This window comes from Chlamydotis macqueenii, chromosome 2 (genome assembly GCF_036417535.1).
Source record: "Chlamydotis macqueenii isolate bChlMac1 chromosome 2, bChlMac1.mat, whole genome shotgun sequence".
In the NCBI taxonomy this organism is placed as follows: domain Eukaryota; kingdom Metazoa; phylum Chordata; class Aves; order Otidiformes; family Otididae; genus Chlamydotis; species Chlamydotis macqueenii.
This window is the reverse complement of record NC_141557.1, coordinates 115339953-115363258: the sequence shown is the minus strand read 5'-3', so window position 1 is coordinate 115363258 and position 23306 is coordinate 115339953. Positions and strand designations below refer to the sequence as shown.

At 41.5% G+C, this 23306-nt stretch overlaps 1 protein-coding gene across 1 annotated transcript in view; it reads left to right on the top strand.

Annotated features, from left to right (window-relative positions):
- Positions 1-21723, top strand: part of CHST9 (carbohydrate sulfotransferase 9) — a 92371-nt gene extending 70648 nt beyond the window's left edge. Inside the window, exons 5-6 of the mRNA XM_086742274.1 lie at positions 4440-4477; positions 20197-21723. Coding sequence (XP_086598400.1) covers positions 4440-4477; positions 20197-21294 — 1136 coding nt within the window. The 3' untranslated portion in view covers positions 21295-21723. The remainder of the gene's footprint in view (positions 1-4439; positions 4478-20196) is intronic.
- Positions 21724-23306: the final 1583 nt, after the last annotated feature.

Sequence of the window (23306 nt, the reverse complement as noted above, 5' to 3'; positions counted from 1 at the left end):
GGGACTCTCCCCACTTTTCTCAGTCTGCTTGGAAACTCTCAGACACTTGGGAACAGGGAGACAGATCCAGAATTTCTGTTCGTCACTTGCCTTGCTGCCGTGCCACGTATATTACTAGGATTATCTGAAGACTTAAGGAAATAAACTTTTTATTCCATAGCCTTCATTTTATTGATGTTGACGACGGTTGCTTGAAGTATAAATTAGAATTTGATTTTTGGAAGAAAAAAAAACCTTTGTTGCTAGGACTTGTAACAGTCACATCACATAAATTTGCAGATCTGTGTATTTAAGGGATTTTACACTGTAATTAAATGCGGTAGTAGTCTTTTGCCTTTTGAAATGAAACCTTTATTTTGTTTTTTCTGCATACTTAGGGAACAAACATGCTGTCAAAATCCTTAATGTATCCAACTATTTGAACGTAAGAAACAGCATCAAGCTGTTATTTGTTCTGTTGGAGTGTACTCATATTTCCAATCTGAATCTTTTGTACCTGGTGATCTTAATTATATTTGAGCTGGAAGTAGTTTAACATTAAAAGGAATTACAGCAGATTAATCTGTAAACCTGCACAAATATCACATTCTTTTGTATGGAGGTAAGCAGGGCATAGTGTGCATAATTACGTGTTGTTCTCTGTGTAGGTTGTGTGCGTAAGGCTGAGAAGTCAGTGTTGCAGTTCCTCGTGACAGCATCAATTATGGCATGCTCTTGTGTCTTGCAGTGGTTGGTTACATTAGAAAACATACATTTTTCCTCTCAGTTATGTCATCTTCCTTATAGTAAGAACAAGCAAGCAAAAAAAAAATTAAAAACCCAACTTGCCCTGGAAACAGGAATTAGTATACTAATTAGTGTATGAAAATACAATCTTTTAAAGAATGTTTGCTGTAATATTTTTTCCCAAAGTGCTATAGCTTGAGGTCAACCCAAGAAGGCCATTTATCTCAACCATCCAAAATCACATAAAGGTATTGTTTTACACTTTTTGCATCTGGAGAGACAAAAGAAAATCACTAAAAATGAATTAGTAGAGGTCTATTTCTCCTGTCCTGATGCAAAATCATCATTGGAATCCCATTGCCCCAGTTTAGCCTCAGTTAGAGTGGCAGGAGAGCAGAGCCTCAGCAAATAAGAATCATAGTTTGTACTGGTAAATACATCCTTTGACTCAAAGTATGAGTGAAACGTAGTTGTCTATGATTAAGGCCTTTTGATTTGCTTGTTTTCAGGGGTGGTCAGATGGCACTATTGAGCCCATTTAGGAACAGTTTGCCAGATGACAGGTAGAAAAATGAAGTTTCAGGAGAAATATAGGAGAAGAACAAGCCATTCACATGCAGTCTCAATTTGCAGAAGATGTGTCTCTTGGACTATATCCGGTACCTGCTGGGCAGATTCCATATAAATTTCCAGATGACAGGTTAAATTTCCCAGTTAGTTTGGTGTTCATGCATCCATTCATCTTGCATAAGCTGCTACCTCATTGCAGTGGCGCTCTGGAAAAAGCTGTCATAAATTTTGAATTTAGCATGTGTAGATCTACTGGTAATGAAACTTCTGGCAAGTCTCAAGAGTTACCTGCATTTTGTGAGACTAATATGGGTGTTGCCTGTGGGACTGGCTGACATGTTCTGACAGTTTTTATCAGTGTCCTATTGCCACATGCCCTTTGAATTTGGAGTGCTCTCTCTAGCGGTGCTTCTTCAATCCCTCTAGTGAATTATGTGATGGTCACCACAAGTGATCACAAGGCATCTAAACGGAAACATAGTTCTCGAAAGTGAGGGTGTCAAAAAGAAAACACAGATTAGTGACTAGTCACTGTAAAAGAATTCTGGGGATTTTTTTTTTTTTTTTAAAAAGCTGGTTACTTTCAATGACAAAGCCTTCTACTTCCCTACAGTTAGCCATCAGCTGGAACCTGAACCCCCTTTCAGCACTGTAGGTGTTGTCACAGTGTAACATTCTTGTGCCTTTTAAAACAATTTCTTTTTTAAGATGAATTCTAGAGGGACATTTTTGTTTGATAATAGTTGCTTTTGAAAGAATTTCTCATTTTAACTTAGTGATGATTTATTAGCAGTGAGAAAGAGGGAAATAAGAGACTATTATGTTCAGGCTAAGAAGGAAGGTGTTGGTTCATGTGTTCATGTTTTTTCACTGCTTTTTGCAGCTTTTCTCTTTAAAACCAAAGTACAGTACACAACAGGACTTTGTAGGTTTCTCAATATAATGGTGCCAACGTATTTCCACCCTAATTTGCAGCACCCCTGTTATTACAGACCTTGGCCTCTGCTGAGCACAACTGCTGACTATGCCAAATTCACATAGGTGTTCTCTGGTGAGGACAAGGATCATCTAGCGAATAAATGGAGAACACAGTATTCAATTTGCTGGTGACCTTGAATTTGATCGCTCCTCTATCCTTAACAGCCTAGTCAATCTCTATCCTGTTTAACCCATGTCATCATTACTGGTATATCATACAGACACTTCTGCAACTGCCTTTTCCTTGATGCTACAGTATTTAAATCACCTAAGGAAATAACTTAAAGTGAATGAGCTACCATAAATTCTTCTTCACCTGTTCCTTAGCAGTGTCAGGAATGGCACAAAGGTCTTTCCCAGTCTCTCTGTTCATTTTTTTCTATTTGTCTGAGGTAGAAACCACAAGTTTGATTGATAATGTAATTTGCATCTCGAGGCGTCACTGGAAATACAATGGCATGAAAGGCTACTCTGGCAGAGCACACTTTTCCCCCTGGGCTGACTTTAGAAACTCATTGATGTCACTTCCTTCCTCAGTCAGCAAGTGAATTTTCACTAATTCTCAAGACCAGCTGTCCATGCTGTCAACAGAAAGTTATTAAAATTCCTTTAAAGTGAATCAAAATAGCCTAAAAACAAATGTACTGGGAAACAGGAAAGCATCAGTATTCAAAGTCCACAAACCTTTGAGCAAAATAGTGTTGATCTAACCAGAGATTTCAAACACTCTGCTTTCCTAGCAACTTGTATATCATTAGAGAATGCTAAAAACACATACTCTTTTAATCTTCTATTACCAACAATCTATTTGGTTAAAATATTAGTTACAAGAATAAATTCTATTTCTCCCAAAGATGAACTCAGTGAACAAAGGAGTACATTTTGAGAAGCCTCCCCTAAATGATAGTTGAGGGGTTTTTTTTAGACAAAATTTTTGTATTTCCCAATGAAAACACAACACAAGCATGCAGGAAATAATTATCATAAGAGACAATCTTATAATATAGCCTAAAGTGATCATCTTTATCTGAATTATCTGTAATGCTTTCCTTGAGAAGTGGAATATTCTCAGGGATGAGTAGGTAAGATAATTTCACTTTAGTTAACAGAGTCTTTATACTGTATTTTAGCACTTAAAATACTTTCATGTAATTTTAAAAATTCTATCTTGTGCCACATGTATCAATACAAAAAAAATGAAATTAAATATAATTTCTAGTGCTGGAGGTGGCAGCCACCCATGCTAGGCAGACTACACTGATAGTTAATAGTGATACTGACAGGTTGTAAACAGTGTCCTATCGTTATTACTTAAAGAAACCCTCTGGGTACATGGAGCCTAGCTGGATAGGTAAGTGTGAAATTCCTGACTTTCCCCAATACATGTGGACAGTCTCCAGTAGCAAAGGGAGAGTAATTGATACCAGCTGCCCTTTCGATAACTAGTGCATAAGAACAGTAAATGAGGCAAAATTACTGTCCCTTTTGACCTAAAAGGAAAGGGTAGATTTGAGGTGTCATTGCTGCTAGGGTCTGAGACGGCTGCAGAAAAGCAGTGTTCTGCCTAAGCTTTGATCCTATCTTCAGGAGCGCGCTGAAGGACGCTGCAGAAGGCGGCCAGAATAAGGAAGCAAGACTGTAATTCAACTTGCCGCTTTGGGAATATTACCAGGATAGAATTTCTCCCTTGAGCCAGCTGGTGCCTAACCTCAGTCTTGACACAGGCACATAATTTTATTTTAGGGAAATGGCAGAAGCAGCTTTTCTCCTCCAATGGTCAAATCCTGAGCTGGATGCTGCCAGTCTCTCAGGCATGTATACATGCAGCAATACATCTCACAACATTAAGATGCTTCATAGTGTGTATTTTAAATTTGTTGTCATCACCTTAAACGTTGTAATTTCTTGTGGAATTCCAGGTTAGCAAGATTGGCTACCTATCTCAATCTTCTTTTTATCACATCTTGATAAGAGTGGCTTGTGTTTCTTTTAGGTTAGGTGGATTTCCATTCTGAAGTTTCAAATCATTTGTACATGTTAAATTCTGTTTCTTAATTACAAGGTTAGAGGGGTTTTTTTTGCTAAAGTCACTGGGTTCTGTTCTGTATGTACATTATCATATTCATTAAAATATGTACAAACTAATTATTTTCTTTCTCTTTCAGAATCTGGAGAAAAATTGCAACAACAGATAATTAATCAGGTATTTTGACACTTTCATACTTGTTGTTACTTAATTTTTTGTGTAGAAGAATTGTAACAATTAAAGGGGAGAACTTCACAGGACTGGATAATATTAACTAGATGGGTGTGCTAGAGACCACATATCAGACAACTGCCTGGCTCTGCAGGTGTGCTGAATTCACAAGAGCAGCTATCATTTTGATTTAAACCTAAGATTTACTATTTAAGCAATTTAATTAATCTACTTCTCAATGTGTTGGTGGTGAGGACAAAGCCTAGAGGTAATTTGTTCATTGGTATCAAATTTTGTAGCACAGAATTACACTTAAAAAAAAAACCCCACAACTATTTCTCCTGTTTGCTAGTATTCCTTTTAAAAAACAGAAACATGCACAGCACATCTAAGTGGTGTCTTTCAGTGTTGTTTAGGTTTTCATTTCTGCCATAAATTTTCTTTGAGGCTTCAGTAAACTGTGACATTGCATGTGGAAGTGTTTTCTGTCTTGTCTTTATTACTATATCCGTTAGGAGTAATTATTTAGAAGAAAAACCTTTATGTATTGCAATTTAGCATTTCAGCATCAGGAAAAAGGATATAGGAACTATACTGAAAAAAAAATTCCCCTAACCAGAAAGAGAGGAGGAAACTCAGAGTTTGCTTTCCTAAACTACACACTCCTCTGGATCGAAAGGACCTGACTTGTACGGAAGCATTGTGCTGCTTCTCATTCTTGGCTGCTTGTCCTCTTACTGAGTGCTGCTGTCCAGATGGCATATAAATGGGTACCTGGATTGTTTGTGAGATTTATTTTGAAAAGTCACCTAAAAAGCAGTCATTAAAATATTTGTGTTCCAGCAATTATCCTCCTTTAAGTAGTCATTCTTCCAAGCTATAAATTGAGGCATTGACGTCATTACATCACCGTTATTTGTGAATTGATCATCTAGATGGAGGACTAACCCACCAGGTGATTGACCTCCTAAGGCAGCCTGGTTTGGGTCTGACAGGGTTTCCCCTGCTGTGGCAGAGCATGGCACGAGTCACTGTGTCATTTTCAATGGCCTGAGCCAGCACCGCTCCTGACCAAATAAGCCCTTGTGCATCTGGAAACTTATGGGACGCCTGGTCCTGTGACACCAAATAATATCCAGAGTTGTTACAACCTTTCCATTATCTTGAGAAATTGATGGGTAAACATATTTAGCCCAGAATATATGGCATTACATAAGCAAAGAAAAATCTTTGCTTTTTTTAAATAAGTGTAGAAATGTGTTGAAACTTAATGGAAGTTCTGTGCTTTGACTGAGAGTTTATATGCTAAAACAAGTCTAATTAACTTTTATAAACTAAACTGCATTTGAAAAATAGCCTGAAATGTCTTGCAAAACCACTTTTGGGAGTCCTTATTGTCCAGAAGGGGGGGCAGTTGTATTTTGAAAACACAACTTGAGGCTACATTGACAGGGTTGTGGATGGCTGACTGGAGACCTAATTGAGCACATTTTCTATGGGACAAAATCAACTCTGTAGATGACATTGCCCTTTTTTGCGGAAGAGCATATTGTGATAAAAAGGACATTTGTCACAGTTGCAAAAGGTGAATTAAATGCCTTACTTTGTGTATCCAGTCTTGATCTTTTCTTGTGTGCCACTACCTTGACCTCCTTAAATTGCTCACCTGCTTTGTCTCTGTCATTAACTTAAGAACATATAATTTTGCAGTAAAATTGCATTGCCTTGATATGTGGAGGGTGTATCTGAATACAGCTGTAAAAAGTTGATTTGGAGACCAGTGGTAGACTTTCACTTTTATATGGTTACTAGTGAGGCTGGTGATGTCCCATTCCATACAAACTTCCTTTGCAATTCCAAGAAATGGAAGAACGTTTCAAATTAGAAATCAATTTTTGAAGTCTATAATTGTGGGCAAAATTGCAATGGCACTGCATATTTGATTTGTTGTAATATTACTTCAACAAAAAGATTTGAACTGGAGTGATCCTAATGGAATATCTCCCATAGAAGGACTCTGTTTATTTTCAGTACTGAACTTGAAATTTTATATGCAGGATAAGATACTTATCTGGCATAAGATCCTGTAGTCCCCTTTAAATCAGTGCGACAACCCCGAGTTAAACTGGCTGCCAGAAGTTTAGGTGAGGGAGAAGTGGCTCTGCAGAAGATGAATGATGTTACAACTCGACAGGAGCAGGAGTGCAAAGGGGCAAATGGCAGGAAATGTCTTGTTGAGAGGTGTGTGAAACAGAGAGGGGATGGGCAAATGACAAAACTGCTGTGCTGGAGATCTCCTGCTAGGTAAACTCTCTGTGGGAAGCTGGGACCTCTCACGCGTTGAAGACCACTGTTGTTTCTGTGTTGTTCTTAGCTCTTTCTAAAGCTTAAGCAAAGTTTGGTGAAATATGACATAGATGATACATACTACCTAGGTAGTATCTGCTTCCAAAAACTTTTGACTACAGTTAGCATCTTCACTGGCTCTTGTTCCCTTTGATCATAAGGTGTTTGCTGTTTTTCCTGGAGCTTCTGTTTTGTCACTTATGTATATAGGTATGCATGTGCATTTAACAGCGGTCATCTACCACTCTGAGCAGAGACATCTAGAAATTATATGCACTCTACTTTTCAATACCTGTTTTTAAATACCCTTGCAACTTCAGGGTAAATCCTGGCACTAATGTACAGCCTGGTTATCTATAGCATGTTGACTACTGCTCAGGGAAATGCAAGGAAACAAGAACAAACGTTGTGCTTTTAACTGTGTAACAGTTTTGGCTAAAAAACACATTACAGACTGTCAATCAAAATGTGTGTGAGGGCAGTCCTTTATGTTTCATCCTTACTACGCAGATTTGTCCATGTTATGATCCTAATGTATACCCCTACATGTGTTTTTGCCCTGTGCCTCTCAGAAGCTCTGAAGGACTATCGAGAATATGCACACTTGCATTTTGAAGCTGAAGTTGTTTGCACAGTCAGACTTGAGCCTGTCCCTTCTGCAGTGAAGCTGCAGGTTGGGTCAGGAGGCTGGTGCGAGTGCATTCCACTCCCACTTGTGGAATATCTGTCCCACTGTTTTGTCCCTGAGCAGCTCTTTCCTCAAGGCAGACTCTCTTGCAGTGGCATATCCATCTCTTAGTCTTTTAACATCTCTGTGAGGGCACATTTCCCTTTCTGCACATGAGGTTGAGGAAACAGTAACACAGAAAGGACTGTGATGAGGCAACGTACTTGCTAGAGCTAGGCTTTGGCCAGGAATAACTGGAACTCTGATGTACTGTCAGTATGTATACATCTTCTGCCAAAGTAAAGAGGTGAAAAAAAAAAACTCAAACTTCTGTTAAATGACAATGGAAGTTTATTGCACAGACCGTGTTGAGGAATGACTTCTGCACAGATCTGAAGGATGCTTCAAGTACTCACATAGTATAATAAACCTAGGTCAAATTGAGCAAAAACTTCACAGTTCAGTCCAAACTTCTTGGTTTTCCTTGTGCACTGCTGTAGTTTACTTCAGTACTCTCCCTTTCATCCTCTCAGATGGCCTAGCTTGGAAAAGTTCAGCTGGCTTCCAAGTGCTGCTACTTTGAGGTTATCTAATAGATATGTCCCTTGCTCTTGTTTTCCCAGTTTAGGGTCATATTCCTCAGTATTACTTACTTTGTTCCCATAAAATTAGGAGTTTGAAAATCTTTAAGAGACCACTAAACAAACTGAACTATTATTTCACTTCTGTGTGCTTCATAGAATCACATAATGGTTGAGGTTGGAAAGCACCCCTGGAAATCATCTAGTCTTACTAACCCCCTTACTCAAAATAGGGTCAGCTAGAGCAGGTTTCCTAGAATCATGTCCAGATGGATTTTGAGTACCTCCAAGAATGGAGACTCCACAACCTCTGGGCAACCTGGGCAAGTGCTTGATGCTCCACAACCTCACACAGTAGAAAAATATCTTCTTATATTTAGATGGAATTCCTTCTATTTCAGTCAGTGCCCACTGCCTCTTCTTCTGTCACTGGACACCGAGAGGAATCCAGCTCCATTTTCTTTACTCCTTCCACCTCCCTCCATCAGGTATTTATATACAATGATAAGATCCCCCTGAGACTTCTCTTCTCCAGGCTGAACAATACCAGCTCTCGGCCACTCCTTGTATGTCAGATGCTCCTACCCCTTAAATATTTTTGTGGCCTTTCACTGGACTCACTCAAGTATATCCATGTCCATTTATACACTGGACTCATTCCTGTATGTCCATGTCTCTTGTACTGGGAAGCCCAGAACTGGACACAGCACTCCTGGAGCATCTCACCAAGGCTGAGCAAAGGTGAAGGATCACCTCTCCTGATCTGCTGGAAATGCTCTGCCTAATGCAGCCCAGGAGGCTGTTGGCCATCTTTGCCATGAGGGCACATTGCTGGATCACAGTCAGCTTGTTCTCCCAGGACCCACAGGTCCTTTCCTACGAAGCTGATTACCAGTTGTCCAGCCCCTAGCCTGTACTGGTACCTGGCGTTATTCTTCCCCAGGTGCAGAACTTTGCATTCCCCTTTTCAAATTTAATGAAGTTGCAGTTTACCCATTTCTCATGTCTGTTCATGTCCCCCTGAATGGCAGCATAACCCTGTGGTGTAACAGCCACTCCTCCCAGTTTTGTATTGTCTGCAAACTTGGAGAGGGCAGACTCTGTCCCATCATCCAGGTCAGTAATGACCTTGGGGTACTAGTGATTGGCCTCCAGCTGGATTTTGGACACAACCATTTGAGCCCAAGCAGTTTAGCCAGCATTCAGTCCACCTCACTGAACGCTTACCTAGCCTATGCTTCATGAGGACGTTATAGGAGACAGTGCCAAAAGCTTTACTAAATTTGAGATAAACAACATTCAGTACTTTCCCCTCACCCACCAAGCCAGTCATCTCATTGGAAAAGGTGATCAGACTGGTCAGGCATGATTTCCCCTTCATAAATCTATGCAGCACGAAGTCCAGCTGGAGACCAGTCACCAGTGGAGTACCCCAGGGATCACTGCTGAATAAAATACTATTTAACTTCTTCACTGCATACCAGGGTGATGGGACAGAGTGTACCTTCAGCAAGTTGTCAGAGGATGATACAAGACTGGGAGGAGTGGTTGAGACACCAGATGGGTGTGCCACCATTCATAGGGACCTCAGCAGGGTGGAGAAATGAACAAACAGAAACCTCATGAAGTTCATCAAAGTGAAGTGCATCTGGGGAGGAATAATCCCTGCTCCGTCATGCTCTCAGGAATCAAGGTGAAGCTGACTAGCCTGTAGTTTCCTCAATCCTCCTACTATCCCTTCTTGAAGATAGGAGTGACATCGCTTTCTTCCAGTCCTCAGGAGCCCTCCCCCATCACCACAACCTTTCAGAGATAATCAAGAATAAGCTCACAGTGATCTCCTCCAGCTGCCTCAGCACTTTTAGGTGCATCCCAGCAGGTGCTATGGACTTGTTTATGTCCAGTTTGTTTAAATATTCACTCACCTGGTCCTCCTCCACCAGGGGAAGTCTTCCTCGCTCCAGACTTTCCCATAGGTCTCAGGGACATAGATTTGCTGGTGGCCAGTCTTATTAGTAAAGATCAAGTCAATGAAGGCGTCAAGTATCTCAGACTTTTCCATGTGATCTATCACCATGTCCCTGCCCTATTCCACAGTGGGCCCACATTTTTCCTAGTCTTCCTTTTGCTGTAGACAGACCTGTGGAAGCCTCTTTGTTGCTTTTCACATCCCTCACACGTGGGTTTTGGCTTTCCTAACTCCATTCCTGCATCATCAGACAATGTCTCTATATTCCCCCAAGTCACCTGTCCCAGCTCCCACCTCTGATATGCTTCCTTTTTATGTTTAATTTTTTTCTGAAGCTCCTTTTTTCACACATGCAGATCCCTGCTACCTTTGCTTGATTTCCTGCTCACAGGAATGAACCATTCTTGAGTTTGGAGGAGGTAATCCTTGAACTGCACTCCGATGTCCTGAACTCCTCTCCTCGCCAGGACCATATCCCATGAGTTTCCTCTAAGCAGGTCCCTGAACACCCAAAGTCTACTCTTCTGCAGCCCAGGGTTGTGATCCTTTTTTTTTCCTGCCTTTTCCCTCTTTTCAGGATCTTGAACTCCACCTTCTCATGGAAGCTGCTGTCACCCTGACCTCCACATCTCTAGCCAGTCCTTCCATGTTTGTAAGCGTAAGGTCTAGCAGCTAACCTCGCACTGTTGGCTCTTTGATCACTTTTGTTAGGAATTCATCATCAATGCACTCCCCAAACCTGGATTGCTTGTGCCCTGCTCTGCTGCTCCTCCAGCAGATATCAGGGTGGTTAAATTCCTCTGTGAAGACCAGAGTCAGCGAACGTGAGACTTCTTCCAGTTGTCTGCAGAAGACCTCATCTGCTAATTCTTCCTGATCAGAGGCTCTGTCACAGACATCCACCACAGTGTTAGTCACATTGGTCTGCCATCTGGTCCGGACCCACAAGCCCTCCACTAACTCATCTGTCCAAAGATGTGTCCATGTGTCCCCACTGCTCTCTGGCTGAAAGGGTGACTCCCCACCTTCCTGTCCCAGCTTTCCCTTCCTGAAGAGCCTGTATCCATCCATGGCAGCTCTCCAGTCCTGTAAGCTGTCCCACTACATCTCTCTGATCCTAGTGAGACTGCACATAGTCCTCTAATTCCTCCTGTTTGTTCCCTGACCAGCATTCAGTAGTCTGCTGGCACTGCAAAGAGGCACTCAGCCATGCTGGTTTCCCAGAGAAGGTATGAGAGCTTCCCCCATCATGCTGTCCTGTAGGCATTCACTTGTTTGCATCTATGCATACACTTGAGGTATGCATGCATACACTTTGGAGCCCTGTCTGCTTCATTATGAAATCCCTCCTGTTCCACCTGCACATGTTGTTTGCCAGTAAGCAGACATTGCTCTTTTTTTTCAAATTCATTTTCTATTCATAATGTGATATCTAATCAGGTAGGAAAATTGGACCGGAAAAATTGTTCAAGTTTGCCCTGCACATATTGTTTTCTTTCTTCGAAGCTGATTAGGGCTGCTTCTGATACCATCCTCTGCCTCTTTCAGGTTCAGATAACATAACAGTCCTTCACTGATTAAATAATATATAGTACTGAGATTATATATCTCAGAAAAATGCAGGAGGAAGTATTATTCAAATAAAAACAGCAGGCACTTTTATTTGAGAACTTTCTCAGTATCCTTTTGGAGGAAACCTTTTCTCAGGCTGTATAGACAGGAACATACATGCAGTGTGTGAAGATAAAAATATATTCAATTTTATGAAGAATCCTAGGGGCAGGGGATGGAGGGGCAAAGCATTAGAGTATGCAGACTAAGAAGACTGGATGTTCAACAGAAGTACTGAAAGAAATGGTGTGAGGTTTGAGCAATGAAAGGCAGTATGGGCTGGGAAGTTGAGTTGCAATCCTGATTCTTAGATTTCTAAGTGTCCCTTCTCACTCTGTAAAATGGCAAGGTTTTTCTACCAGTGTTAATCAGAAATTAGGAATCACAATATTTACATGGAGTAGGCAATTATTATCTTTCCTTGTTTTGCAGACATGGAAAAATGAAGTGTGAAGGTCAGGGGACTTGCTTGAAGTTACAAAACCAAACACTGTGGTTCTGGCCAGTGCGCCTACCCTTAACCACGGTGCCATTCTTTCTCATTATTCCTCTGCTTCAAGGAAGGATGGTATTTGAACTAGTTAGTGTTTGAGTGGCACACTGATCATCTGTGGCACAGCTTGCAGATTAATGCATACGAACCGGATAGCTATACAAAAAAATCTGCGACAGAATAAAGCAGGGCATTTTCTTTTACCTATGATAAACATTGGTTAGCCCCTTAAGTGAAAATAAGGTATGCTACCTTTCCATCTGTGTGAGGAGGGAGTGCACATTGGACTGTAAATTCACAGCCTGTTTTGTAAATTCACAGCCTATTTTGTCCCATGGTAATTTATGATTGCAATCAATTTTCAAGGTTGTTTTTTTTTTTTTGTAAAATCGAACACATGGATTTATTTAAAAGTGTATGAATGTAGGCAAACACACATTTGAGAAATTTGCCAATCTTGAGTGTGTTATACATTTCTATTTATTTTTTATTTACCAATAAAGTAACCTAATTTGAATTAAATGCTAATTGTGATTGAGGGGAAAATGCTTTGAGACCTCTAGAGATCTTACTGTCTCTTCCAAAGCAATTTGGGAAAAATTGAATTCTTCATGCCTGAATATACATTAATAGTCTTCAACTGAAACTAGTTTGATTTGCAACTATTCCTACTATTTCTAAAAGATCAAGATGTCTCATTTATGCTGGAAGATAAGTGTGTTTACCTGCAGACAAGATAGAAATGGATTCTGTTTACCAGCAAAAAATCCCTGTGGATCTTACCACAGCCACTAATGTGCGAAATACTGCCATGTATGCACAGCATCACGTTACAGACCTCTCCTGTCAAAGGGAATGGTAGGTTTTGTGGGGAAGGAAAACAGTTGTTTATCGTCTTCAGTTTTACATTTCACTGGTTGTAAATGGCCTGAGTGCCCTAGGGAGACCTGTTCAGGCCATGTTCCTCTCAGTCCTCCTGCAGTAACATTTGAAGCTGGGGACAATTTTAGCCAACGTTGACACAGTTATAAGAGAAGAGCTCAGAGATGTCAAGGGTGGTGACTGGTCAGAGGTGAAGTTTTGTCCCCGCTGGGGAAAAGGCAGTCAGTGGTATCCTAACTCCGTATCCATTTTGGGAGAGGGCAGAGGGCTGGCCAGTGAGCATGAATGTGGGTGGTGAACTGCTGTGTTGCCCACTGCTGACATTTTGGTACAGGCAGGAACTGGACGTGCTGACCAGGGAGAGATAGGATGGGGAAACGTGATCGAAACTCCTCCAAAACTAGGCCACCACTTACCTCACCACTTGTAAGAACATCTTGTTGAACAGCTTGTTTGTAGCTGGACATTTGCAGCTGAAGTAATTCCTTTAAAGTAATTGAGGAAAGGATTTTGTACCCAACTTTAAACCTTTTGGGCTTAGAATCACATTGTTTCCCCATGTACCATATGCTCTTTGCCCTGTTTTTAGTCCAAATATCCTAACAGGCATCCAAGCTCCACATATGGCTACTCAGAAAAAACGTCTAAGAAACTAAGTATTTATATCTTCATTGTAGTTCGGAGAGGGCAGGTTTGGAAGGAAACCAAAGTTCCTAAATTCAACTCAAGTCTAGATCTGCTCATTCGTCACCTCCCAGTGGAGGCAGCTGAGCCTCATCGGCTTGTTCCTCTGCGGGTACAGGTGTGCCCCAGTGTTGGCAGGAGTGATCCAGTCCAGGCACTTAGCTAACTGTGGTGGAAACCCAGAAATGGCCATCTCTTCAGGAAAGCTCACGCTAGATTGGACCACATGAGGTATGCCAGGCAGTCATCTTAATATGATGTTGGGATATCTCTGAAAACTAAGTCAGTGATTCCCCGAGACAGGGAAGTCCGGGTTAATTTCCTTCCTGCACCCAGGAGATTCAGGCTTACAAATCCTGCTGCCTGTAAGACTAATGTTATATCCCTCCTAGAGAGGGATATATAACTAGAGAGAGAGGCTCATACGATGTCTGGTGGTTACAACGCTCCCTGGAAGAGAGGAGCCAGGGTTTCAGTCCCAGCTTGCAAGGTTAGTTAACCCCCAGGGTTAATGCCCAGCAGTTAGACCACCCTTCTGGGAAGTACGTCTACTCATGCAGACGGGGCAATGAGAACTGGGTCTCACCTATGCAGGATGAGTTTTGATCAGCAAGTGCCAGGACATGGTCTCTAATACTGCTGGATAAAAAGATGTTGGCATCCAGCCTCAGGCACCAGCCCTTGTCTTTAGGGAGGAAAATAGATGTTATTTAAAATACAAAATGTGCTCCAAAATGCCTACCTGGCTTGAGTTGGGAACATGCAAGAAGTCTTATTTATTTTCTTCTTCATAAAATGGCTGTGTATATGAATTACTATGTACTTAGAAGTAATGATTTTGAGAATTGCCTTTATCAACAGAGGGAACTGTTTAGGTTATTTGACTTGCTTCTGTGCTTTAAGTTACGGAAAAGTAGGCACATCAACATTATTTAGTAAACTCAAGTAAGAGACCAATATGTAATATATGGAGATTGCCTGCAAGTGTCATCTTCAGATTGAAACTTGCTGAATACATATAGTAAACCTACCAGTCAGTGGAACCCAAGAGTCTCTTCCTGATATTATTCTTCATAAAATGAGTATTGTGTGTTTAGTTTGAGTCCATTTTGAATTTCAGGTTGTTTAAGCTGCTTTGCTATGACATTGTTGTGTTCAGAAATAAGAGTGAGTGCTGATGAAGATATCTACCCGCTGACTTAGGTTTTATTAACAGAGTATACACAGAGGAGGAGGATTGAGCTCAGAATTAAATGATATTTGAACATACTGGTTTACTTCTACCCAAAAGCAGTGCGACTGCATAGGAAGGAGGTTGAGCTAAATACAGCCAAGCGTTAAGTGATCCATGGTCTGAACCATGCCTTTTATTAAGAGTACAACTTAGCTACACATCTAGAGACAAGCACTCTGCTCAAACTGGGTGCAGGCTCTGTCCAAACACAAACTGCCTGCACAGCAATGGCTCTGTGCTTATTTACAGGTCTGTAAGTTATACTGCAAAGAACCAGCCCCATGAAAATCTTGTCAGAAAGCTGGAGAAGCCCACTTACCATTACCATTGATTGACCTTGACAATGATTTCTTTATTAGTAATAAGGGAATGGAGTGCTTGCTTTTATTTTCAATACTTGGTAGCAGTTGTCTTGGTGAATCTTTAATCCGTCATGCAAACTTACATGTTACTTAGTTTCTGATAACAATAGCATCTTTATTGATGCTTTTTCTATTAACCATGCCTTGATCTTTCTTATCCTTCCCATTCTGAGCATGTTTTGGAGAAACCAAATGTTTGAACTGTAAGGGCAGAAACAGGAGGGAATTAATTCCAGATTTGAACAAGAATTGGCAAGTAAAATTAGAGATTAGTTTCCTTCATCTAAGTTGCTGACCATGTGAATCAGCTTGTGGAAGTGGCTCGTGCAGACTGTCTTGCCTCATTAACATGGGTGACTGTGCTTTCTGTAGAGGGCAGGGAGAGGAGGGGACCCCTGTGCAAAGCCATCAGCCATGTATCTGTGAGGGTCTCAGGCAAAGACAAATGGGTTCCTTCTGTCCCCTCATTAAATGGGGATGGGACTACTGCTACAATTCTGATAATGTTATTGTTTATCTTACCCCATTGGGCCTCTCCACTTTCCCCATTGCCTATGGGCATGGATTCTTCTTCTCCAGAACCAGCTCTGGTTTGGTGCTGCTCTTTCAAATTTTTCCACACCAACTCACTCCCTGACACTTGGCTACACCACATTAAAAAAAAAAAAAAATCTCTTTCCCTTTTCCCTGTCCATTTCTGCCTCACTCGTTTGGTCCGTGCCCTTGCACAGACTCCGAGTCACCCTGCAGTGAGATGCCAAGCTTTCTACTAACAGATTCAAGGGGCAATAGTCACTTATTCACAAAGCTGTGTTTTGAAAAGCAGCCTTTAAAATGTCTGGTATCTGTTAATTAAAATTTACCTGCAGTATTTGTTTTTCTTACTATGATCTGTTGCTCTCATTTGTGTCTGGCTTCATGTTCACAAGTACCTCCCTTGAACCTTATTGTATTTCCACTACAAACAATAAAGTTTGCCTCTCAGTCTCTGCAGGAAGCTCTGAACACTTCCTATGCTCATTTCTTTTTTTTTTTTCTCATTTTTACCCCAACTCATTTAGTAATCTTAGAGATGCTAGGTACAAGTACATGTGTTTTAGGGACATATATCTCATAGGAAAACGTGGTGTCTGTTATAGTAAGGTTTTACCTGTCAGTGCTGATGGCTCCCCATATAAAATACTCCTAGACCTTTATCCAGAGGAAAGATAAGCTCTCTTCTATTTTGTGTTCTTTTGAGAACTTTAGTGGCAGAAAGAACTATGAAAGTTCAAAGCACAGTTGTTTCATTCTTCCTCTTCCATCATGGAATTGTGTATGAACCACAAGGTATCTCTGACAGAAGTACCTCCGCTAGACTTGCAGTGTTTGCATGGAATGCATGTCAGCTTTGGCTTGTGAGGAATGTAGCAGTGGTGATTTGCCCAAAATAAATTAGATAAGCCAAAAATTCATTACTCCGGTGGGAGGTGAGGAGTTAGTGGTGCCTGTCTCTGGAGTAGCTGTTTTAAGCACAAGTGATGAATCAAGAGGTTTATCTCCGCTGCACAGAAGGTGAAGCACCTCATCAGCAATTATTTCCTATCACTTGTAGCCAGCTTGGATAGTTTCTCCATTGGGAGCTCCTGTAGGGATTTGTTTGGCTCACCAGCGTTGCACTACACAGCTGCTGTGATATGAGAAAGTTATGAGCATATTTACATGTTAGCTCAGGTAGCATCATAGTCAAATAGTCTTTATAGCACAAAAAGAAAAGTTAAGGATAATCCCTACTTTTGGCAGGCTTAAGAATACTTGCAAATACATGTGTAAGTATATTTCTACATGTTTTTACAGTTAAAAGGAGGTAGTAATGCCCTTGAAAAGAATCACAATCCATTCCCGTTCTTATATATAGGAAGTTACAGCCAGCATTTACTGTGAGCACACTATCCCTCATGGAGCTTATAATAACATTAGCCAATACTGTGGTATTCACTACGGGATATGTGTCTCAATGAGAAGGGGATGTGGAGAAGGGAAGCAGCTAATAGTATTTTACATATTTAGATAGTTTTTTTTTCCTCAGAACTTCCTGTGTTATTGTTTTTCCCGTAGGTCTTTTTTTTTTTTTTCTCTTTCATTTTTTTTTTTTTCCTGATAGATTCTTTCTTCTTTTGCCTCATCTTGCTTGGAGAGAGCCCCTTTCAAGTGACTCCCACTGTGCATATATTGTTCCTTTAGGGCATTACCTGAGATTTCTCTGAATAGTTCTGCCCATCCTTCTCTTTAATCCCATGAAAAATCCTTCACTAGTGGTTCCTACAGCTGCATTCACAGTTTCTGAGACTGAAATGCAATCCTCTTCTTGTACCTCCTCGGGTTATCCCCTGAGGTTGGTCCTAAATCCCAGGTGAACTGTTCAAAATGGAATAAAATCAAGACCACACACCTTTCCCTCGGTCCTTTTCCCTCCTGGCCTGGTGGAACTGAGGCATCTTCCACTAGTTCAGGATGGCAGGCTGAATTCAGAAGGCTGAACTTTCCTCTAAGCGTAGGGCTCATTTTAGTGGCTTTAGTTTGAAATTCAGATGGTTTAAGTGTCTTTGCATTAAAGTATCTTCTGAAATAGACTGCTAAATTCAGATTATATGCCATAGGAAGTCATGAGGTACTGCCACCCTCTTTTGAATTTTCTCTGCATTGGGGAACACCAATACAGTCACATATCACTGGAGACTGTCTTCTAAATTATAAAATTCTTTAGGGCAGCACTGATGAGTTTACAATCTTTGGTTACTTTAGCATTGTAATATAACTTTATTCCTACTTCCGTTGAGTGTGGTATTGTGTGGTTGATTTCTATGTATTCCATATTTTTCATTTTCACCTTTTTAAGGTCCAGATTTTCCTTTTAAGGTCAAAGCATTTAATTTATTAGTAAGTCTGTGGTTCTGCAGTAGCACTTGTAAGTCACCATTCACTGTGATGCTGAAATTCCCATTAGGCTCGTCGTCATCCCTTGTTTTACTCCTAGAACTACCTTCTGTTATTACACACCAGCTATGCTCCTGAATCCTTTCCATCCTAGGGCAGAAGGGATAAATCTCTAGGCACATGTCTTTTGTTTGTTTTAAAGACTGAAATATTAGACAACAGAGTTAAAAAAAAAACAAACAAATGATATTAGAAAAACTGATCATGCCAAACTGAAAGAATTCAAGTATCATTTTGCATCTCTAAAAACACTGACATGCCCTCTCTCACAAATGTACAAATCCTGCAGGGCTCTGTTCTTTTACTTGCTTTCACCAATACAAAAATCATTTTACTCAGTTCAGTGAAAACAAAAATCTGATCATCAGTGGTTTGCAGCAATACAGAATAGCCTGATCCTTCAGTTTTATTTTGTCATTGGAAATTATTACACTGCAAGATAGGCTAGCTTTTCTTGGAACTGCTTGTTTTTCCGTAGGCTTATTCTCAAACTGGAATTCAAATTGTGTTCCATGCATTACCATTTCTTACATTATTCCTCTGAATTTTTAACAGCCTTATTTGAGTTGGTCTATGAACTTTCCCATCCCCCTAAATCCACACTTATGGTCTGCCAGTCCACAAATCAACTTTCCAGTAAATGTTTAATCAGTTTATGGCAGAATAGTCTTTTTATGTAGATTTCAAAAAATGTTAGACTTATGAGATCAAGCAGCCTGGGCATGTGTGTTCATCTGACCATTTGACTATCTGGTATTTGCCACAGAATGTGTAAAAACCTGTTGACCAGCATCCCCCATCTCCAGAAGTATAATGAAAATAGGCAACTGTATAGATATCCCAATGCAGCAGGCTTGCTTACTGAAAGGAGAAAAATTTTACAAGCCTTAGTAGACACACAAGAATCCACATCCAGGAATGAGAGAGCAGAAATACACAAACTGCAAGAAACTCTTCAGTCAACTTGTATGACACTTGGAGACCCTGGAGAATTTGACAGCAAAACACAGATTCAAGCTTTGCCATTTCTGCAGGTTGTGCATTGCACAGTGACTGGGGATATTAGGAGAGATATTTGAGAGGAAAGTCTCATCTTTTCACATTCCTTGCAGAGTCACTAGTTGATGTTTAGTTAGCTGATGTCATTAATGTTGATCTTTAAATAAGTCAGATAGGGTAGGCTCTAAAGGCACCCATTTTGTCTTACCAGCTGTGAAAGCAGCTAGCTCCAGTGCAGGCGTCTGTGTTGCAAACACCTGTACGTGCATACAGTCCAATGCATCCCACTTCCATGATCTGTCTGTGCGGGGACAGGAGTAGGACCTTTTTGGAGGGGGAATTTCAGCTGGCACTAAGCCCTGCCCAAACGCGCGGATGTCAGCTGTTCAGGAGCCCTAGGTTTGACCCTTACCACCAGCGCCAGCCTTGCAGCCACTGGGGGACAAGGCCTGCTCCAGGTCACCTTGGTGGAAGCAGATGCAGCAGCTGTGCTAGCATCGTGATGCCACGACTGTGCCAGCGTGCTCCAGCAAGCTGTTAGCGGCAGTGCAACTCAACCAGTGCTGTCATAGGGGGAAATGTGTTCGATAGAGAAAAGCACCTGGCCACCCCTACAAGAACCGTCGACCTCTTCTGTTTTTTTAAAAGGTGTGGCTTAAGCTATTTATTTTTGTAGGAAGACCTACTCTGTGCTAACCGGTAAACTTCAGAAGCATGCATTTCAGTAATTAGCCCAGCTTGTTGCTAAATTAGCTGTATTGATCAAGTGGTTTGAAAGAGACTTTGTAGTACTAAATGTGGCTTGCCTGCGCACGCATGTGTCCGCAAGCATGCACTGCCATTCTTGCTGCTGTTGCAATGTGAATGGGCTGGGCTGGGCTGTTGCTGTGTTCTAAGCTCTGCTTCTTTCCATGTTTGCAGGATTTCACTCTCCTACCTCCGGGGATGCCGAGGAGAGAAGCATGGAGTGGGAGTGCTCCTCCTGGCCTCAGTAAGCACGAGATGGCTGTCTCAGGCAGCAGGAACTGGCAGGGCAAGGCTGACCCTTTCAGTGTGGTGGCTGCGTCCTTGGTGAGCCAACTGTCTGGCCAGCAGAAGATAAGCGAGTCACCTCTCAGCCAGTTCAGAGGGATGTATTTACCCCCTGGACCGCACCCTTTAAATAAGACATTAGTCAAGGGCAGCGAGTGGAAGGATGTGGATAGCACCCAGGAAAAGCGCAGGTCCTTCCTGCATGACTTCTGTAAGAAATACAACAGCAGAAAGAAGCTACGGACCCACCTTGTGCACCTGGTGTCGAGAATTTACGTGGAGGACAGGCACAAGGTCCTGTACTGCGAAGTGCCGAAAGCCGGCTGCTCCAATTGGAAAAGGGTCCTCATGGTGCTCAATGGACTCGCTGCTTCAGCACACAACATTTCCCATGACGACGTGCACTATGGAAAGCACCTAAGGCGACTGGACAGTTATGACCTAAAAGGGATATACACACGTTTGAACACGTACACCAAGACTATATTTGTACGTGATCCTATGGAAAGACTGGTATCTGCCTTCAGAGATAAGTTTGAACATCCAAACAGCTATTACCATCCAGTATTTGGGAAGGCAATAATCAAGAAGTATAGACTTAATGCAAATAAAGAGGCATTGAAAACAGGATCAGGGGTTAAGTTCAAGGAGTTTATCCAATATTTGCTAGATTCCCATCGCCCAGTAGGAATGGACATTCATTGGGAGCAAGTCAGTAAGCTCTGCTATCCCTGCCTCATCAACTATGATTTTATAGGAAAGTTTGAAACTCTAGAAGAAGATGCCAATTACTTTTTGCGGCTAGTAGGTGCTCCAGCTGAGCTGAAGTTTCCTAAATTCAAAGACAGACATTCCTCTGATGAGAGAACAAGTGCAGAAGTAGTGAGGCAATACTTAAAGGAATTGTCTAAGGAGGAGAGACAGCTGGCCTACGACTTCTATTACTTGGATTACTTAATGTTCAATTATACATCACCAATTGTATAGCACCAGAATAGCTTCAGGCTGCTATTAGATATTTATCATTTTGGGATTCAAAACAACTACTTTGATATTAGCCCTGAAAGGAAACAAAGTTACTGCTAAGTGGAGTTGTCTTGACTTAGTGAGGATTTTATAAGCTAGAGTGACGTCAATTGACATTAAATTATAGGAAAATGCACGAAAAAAAAGACCTGTAAACAGCATAAATTGCACTAAAATGCCTGGAAAAAGCTGCTTTTACCATTATGGATTGTACTGTGGAAACGGTAGTGCAGCCAACTGTTGCATTAGCTTACCTAATTTCTTTTAATGATTTAAGAAAGAAAAGCATTCAGAGGAGCATGATTCTTTTTTGGTGTGTCTGCTTTAGAAATCGGTTTTGAAACTATTTTTGAATGTATTTTTTACTTTCTGTCACTTATTAATAAAGAAGCATTGGCTAATTTTCTAAAATGTTTGCAGCGTTCTCAGTTGCCAGGCTTGGTTGTTTGATTACCATTAGACTGTAGCTGTTTTTTGACCTGATTGGTTTTTATTGAAGGACGTGCTTGAATACAAATGCATAAAACTATGAATAACACAGTAACTCAACTGTTGAACAGAGTAAGTCTGGGTAAGCCTGCAATCTGAAGTCATGGTCCACTACCCCGTTTTCATTTATATGCTAGAGTTGACAAACATGACCTGCCTTTCAGAGAACTGCCAGATATGTTAAAATTAACGTTTTAATTTACAGTGGAGTCAACCACATAATGTGCACTGTGGTCCCAGTATTCAAGATAGATAGTCTTCATCTTTAGTGGTAGGGAAAAGCCTCTGAGTGGTAGCTATGGGACATTATAAGGTCTGTACTGAGAAGCAACTTGATTGCAACTGCTGTAACCGCTCTTGGTCTGCCAATGTCCAATCATTAGTCCAGTTCTCAGCAATTTGTTGCACAAAAGGTGTATATGCCCATTGCCTCCCAAACCCATGGACTGGTTTTGTCCCCAGAGTTTCCTGAAGTCACCTGTGTTTTACTGTCCTTCATGGACTGGTTTTGTCCCCAGAGTTTCCTGAAGTCACCTGTGTTTTACTGTCCTTCTTGCCTTCTCAGCAGCCAGCAAAACCCAGGGGTGGGATGGGTATTGGTGATTCATCCTAAAGGCAGTTGTGTCCAGAGTCCCACCGTCCTGGTTATAAAAGGAAAAGGTACCTTTTTTCCTCCCTCAAGTGCTGTCTGGCCAATGCATGCGGTCGTTCCTGCAACCTGCAGTTGCACGTGGCATTGTAGGATGGGTGGCCAGAGTGTCCCAGGAGGAGGAGAAAAACTCTGCAAAATAGATAGGGAGAAATCCCTATGCCCTTCCAAAATAAAGATGACACCTACTCTTTTCTTCCTGGAGTGGTTTGAGGCATCTTGCTTCAGCATCCTGATACAGCAAGTTGTAGAATAAGGAAACAGCCTGGTGGGAAACTGATGCAAGTAAAATGTCCTTTTTCTATGTACCCAACCACTGCTCATGACTAGCATTATTGCTGTCCTTTCCCTCACCTCAGGCTAATGTACAGCTTCAGTCCTTCCACAGGGGTAATTGGGGGTCCTTTCTGAAAGGAGAGACCATTTCCTATGTACCCTTGCTGCTTGTTTCTCCCTCAGTTTTCTCCTCAGAAGGGGAAGAAAGCCACCTCCAGCCTCTGCGATGCCAGTGTGTAGAGCCAGGCTCTACATCTGTCTCCTTGTGGCAGGATGAGCTGCTCCAAGAGGGAAAGGTAAAAGCATACTAGGCAGCCCAAGTCAGAGGTGGTGCTGTATGTGACTAGCAGCACCCAAAGCCACAGCCAGCTTGTTCCCTGGGGCCATGAGGCAAAGAGAAGGAGAAGGAAAAAAACCCACAAGCCATCATCACCGTGAGGTGTAGACAGGTGCGGGAGTTCAGCACTGACAAGGAGATGCAGGGATGCCTTGGACAGGTAAACAGGCACACTGCTACTTGTGCGAGCTGTTGCTGTGCCTAGACAGATGGACCCATAGG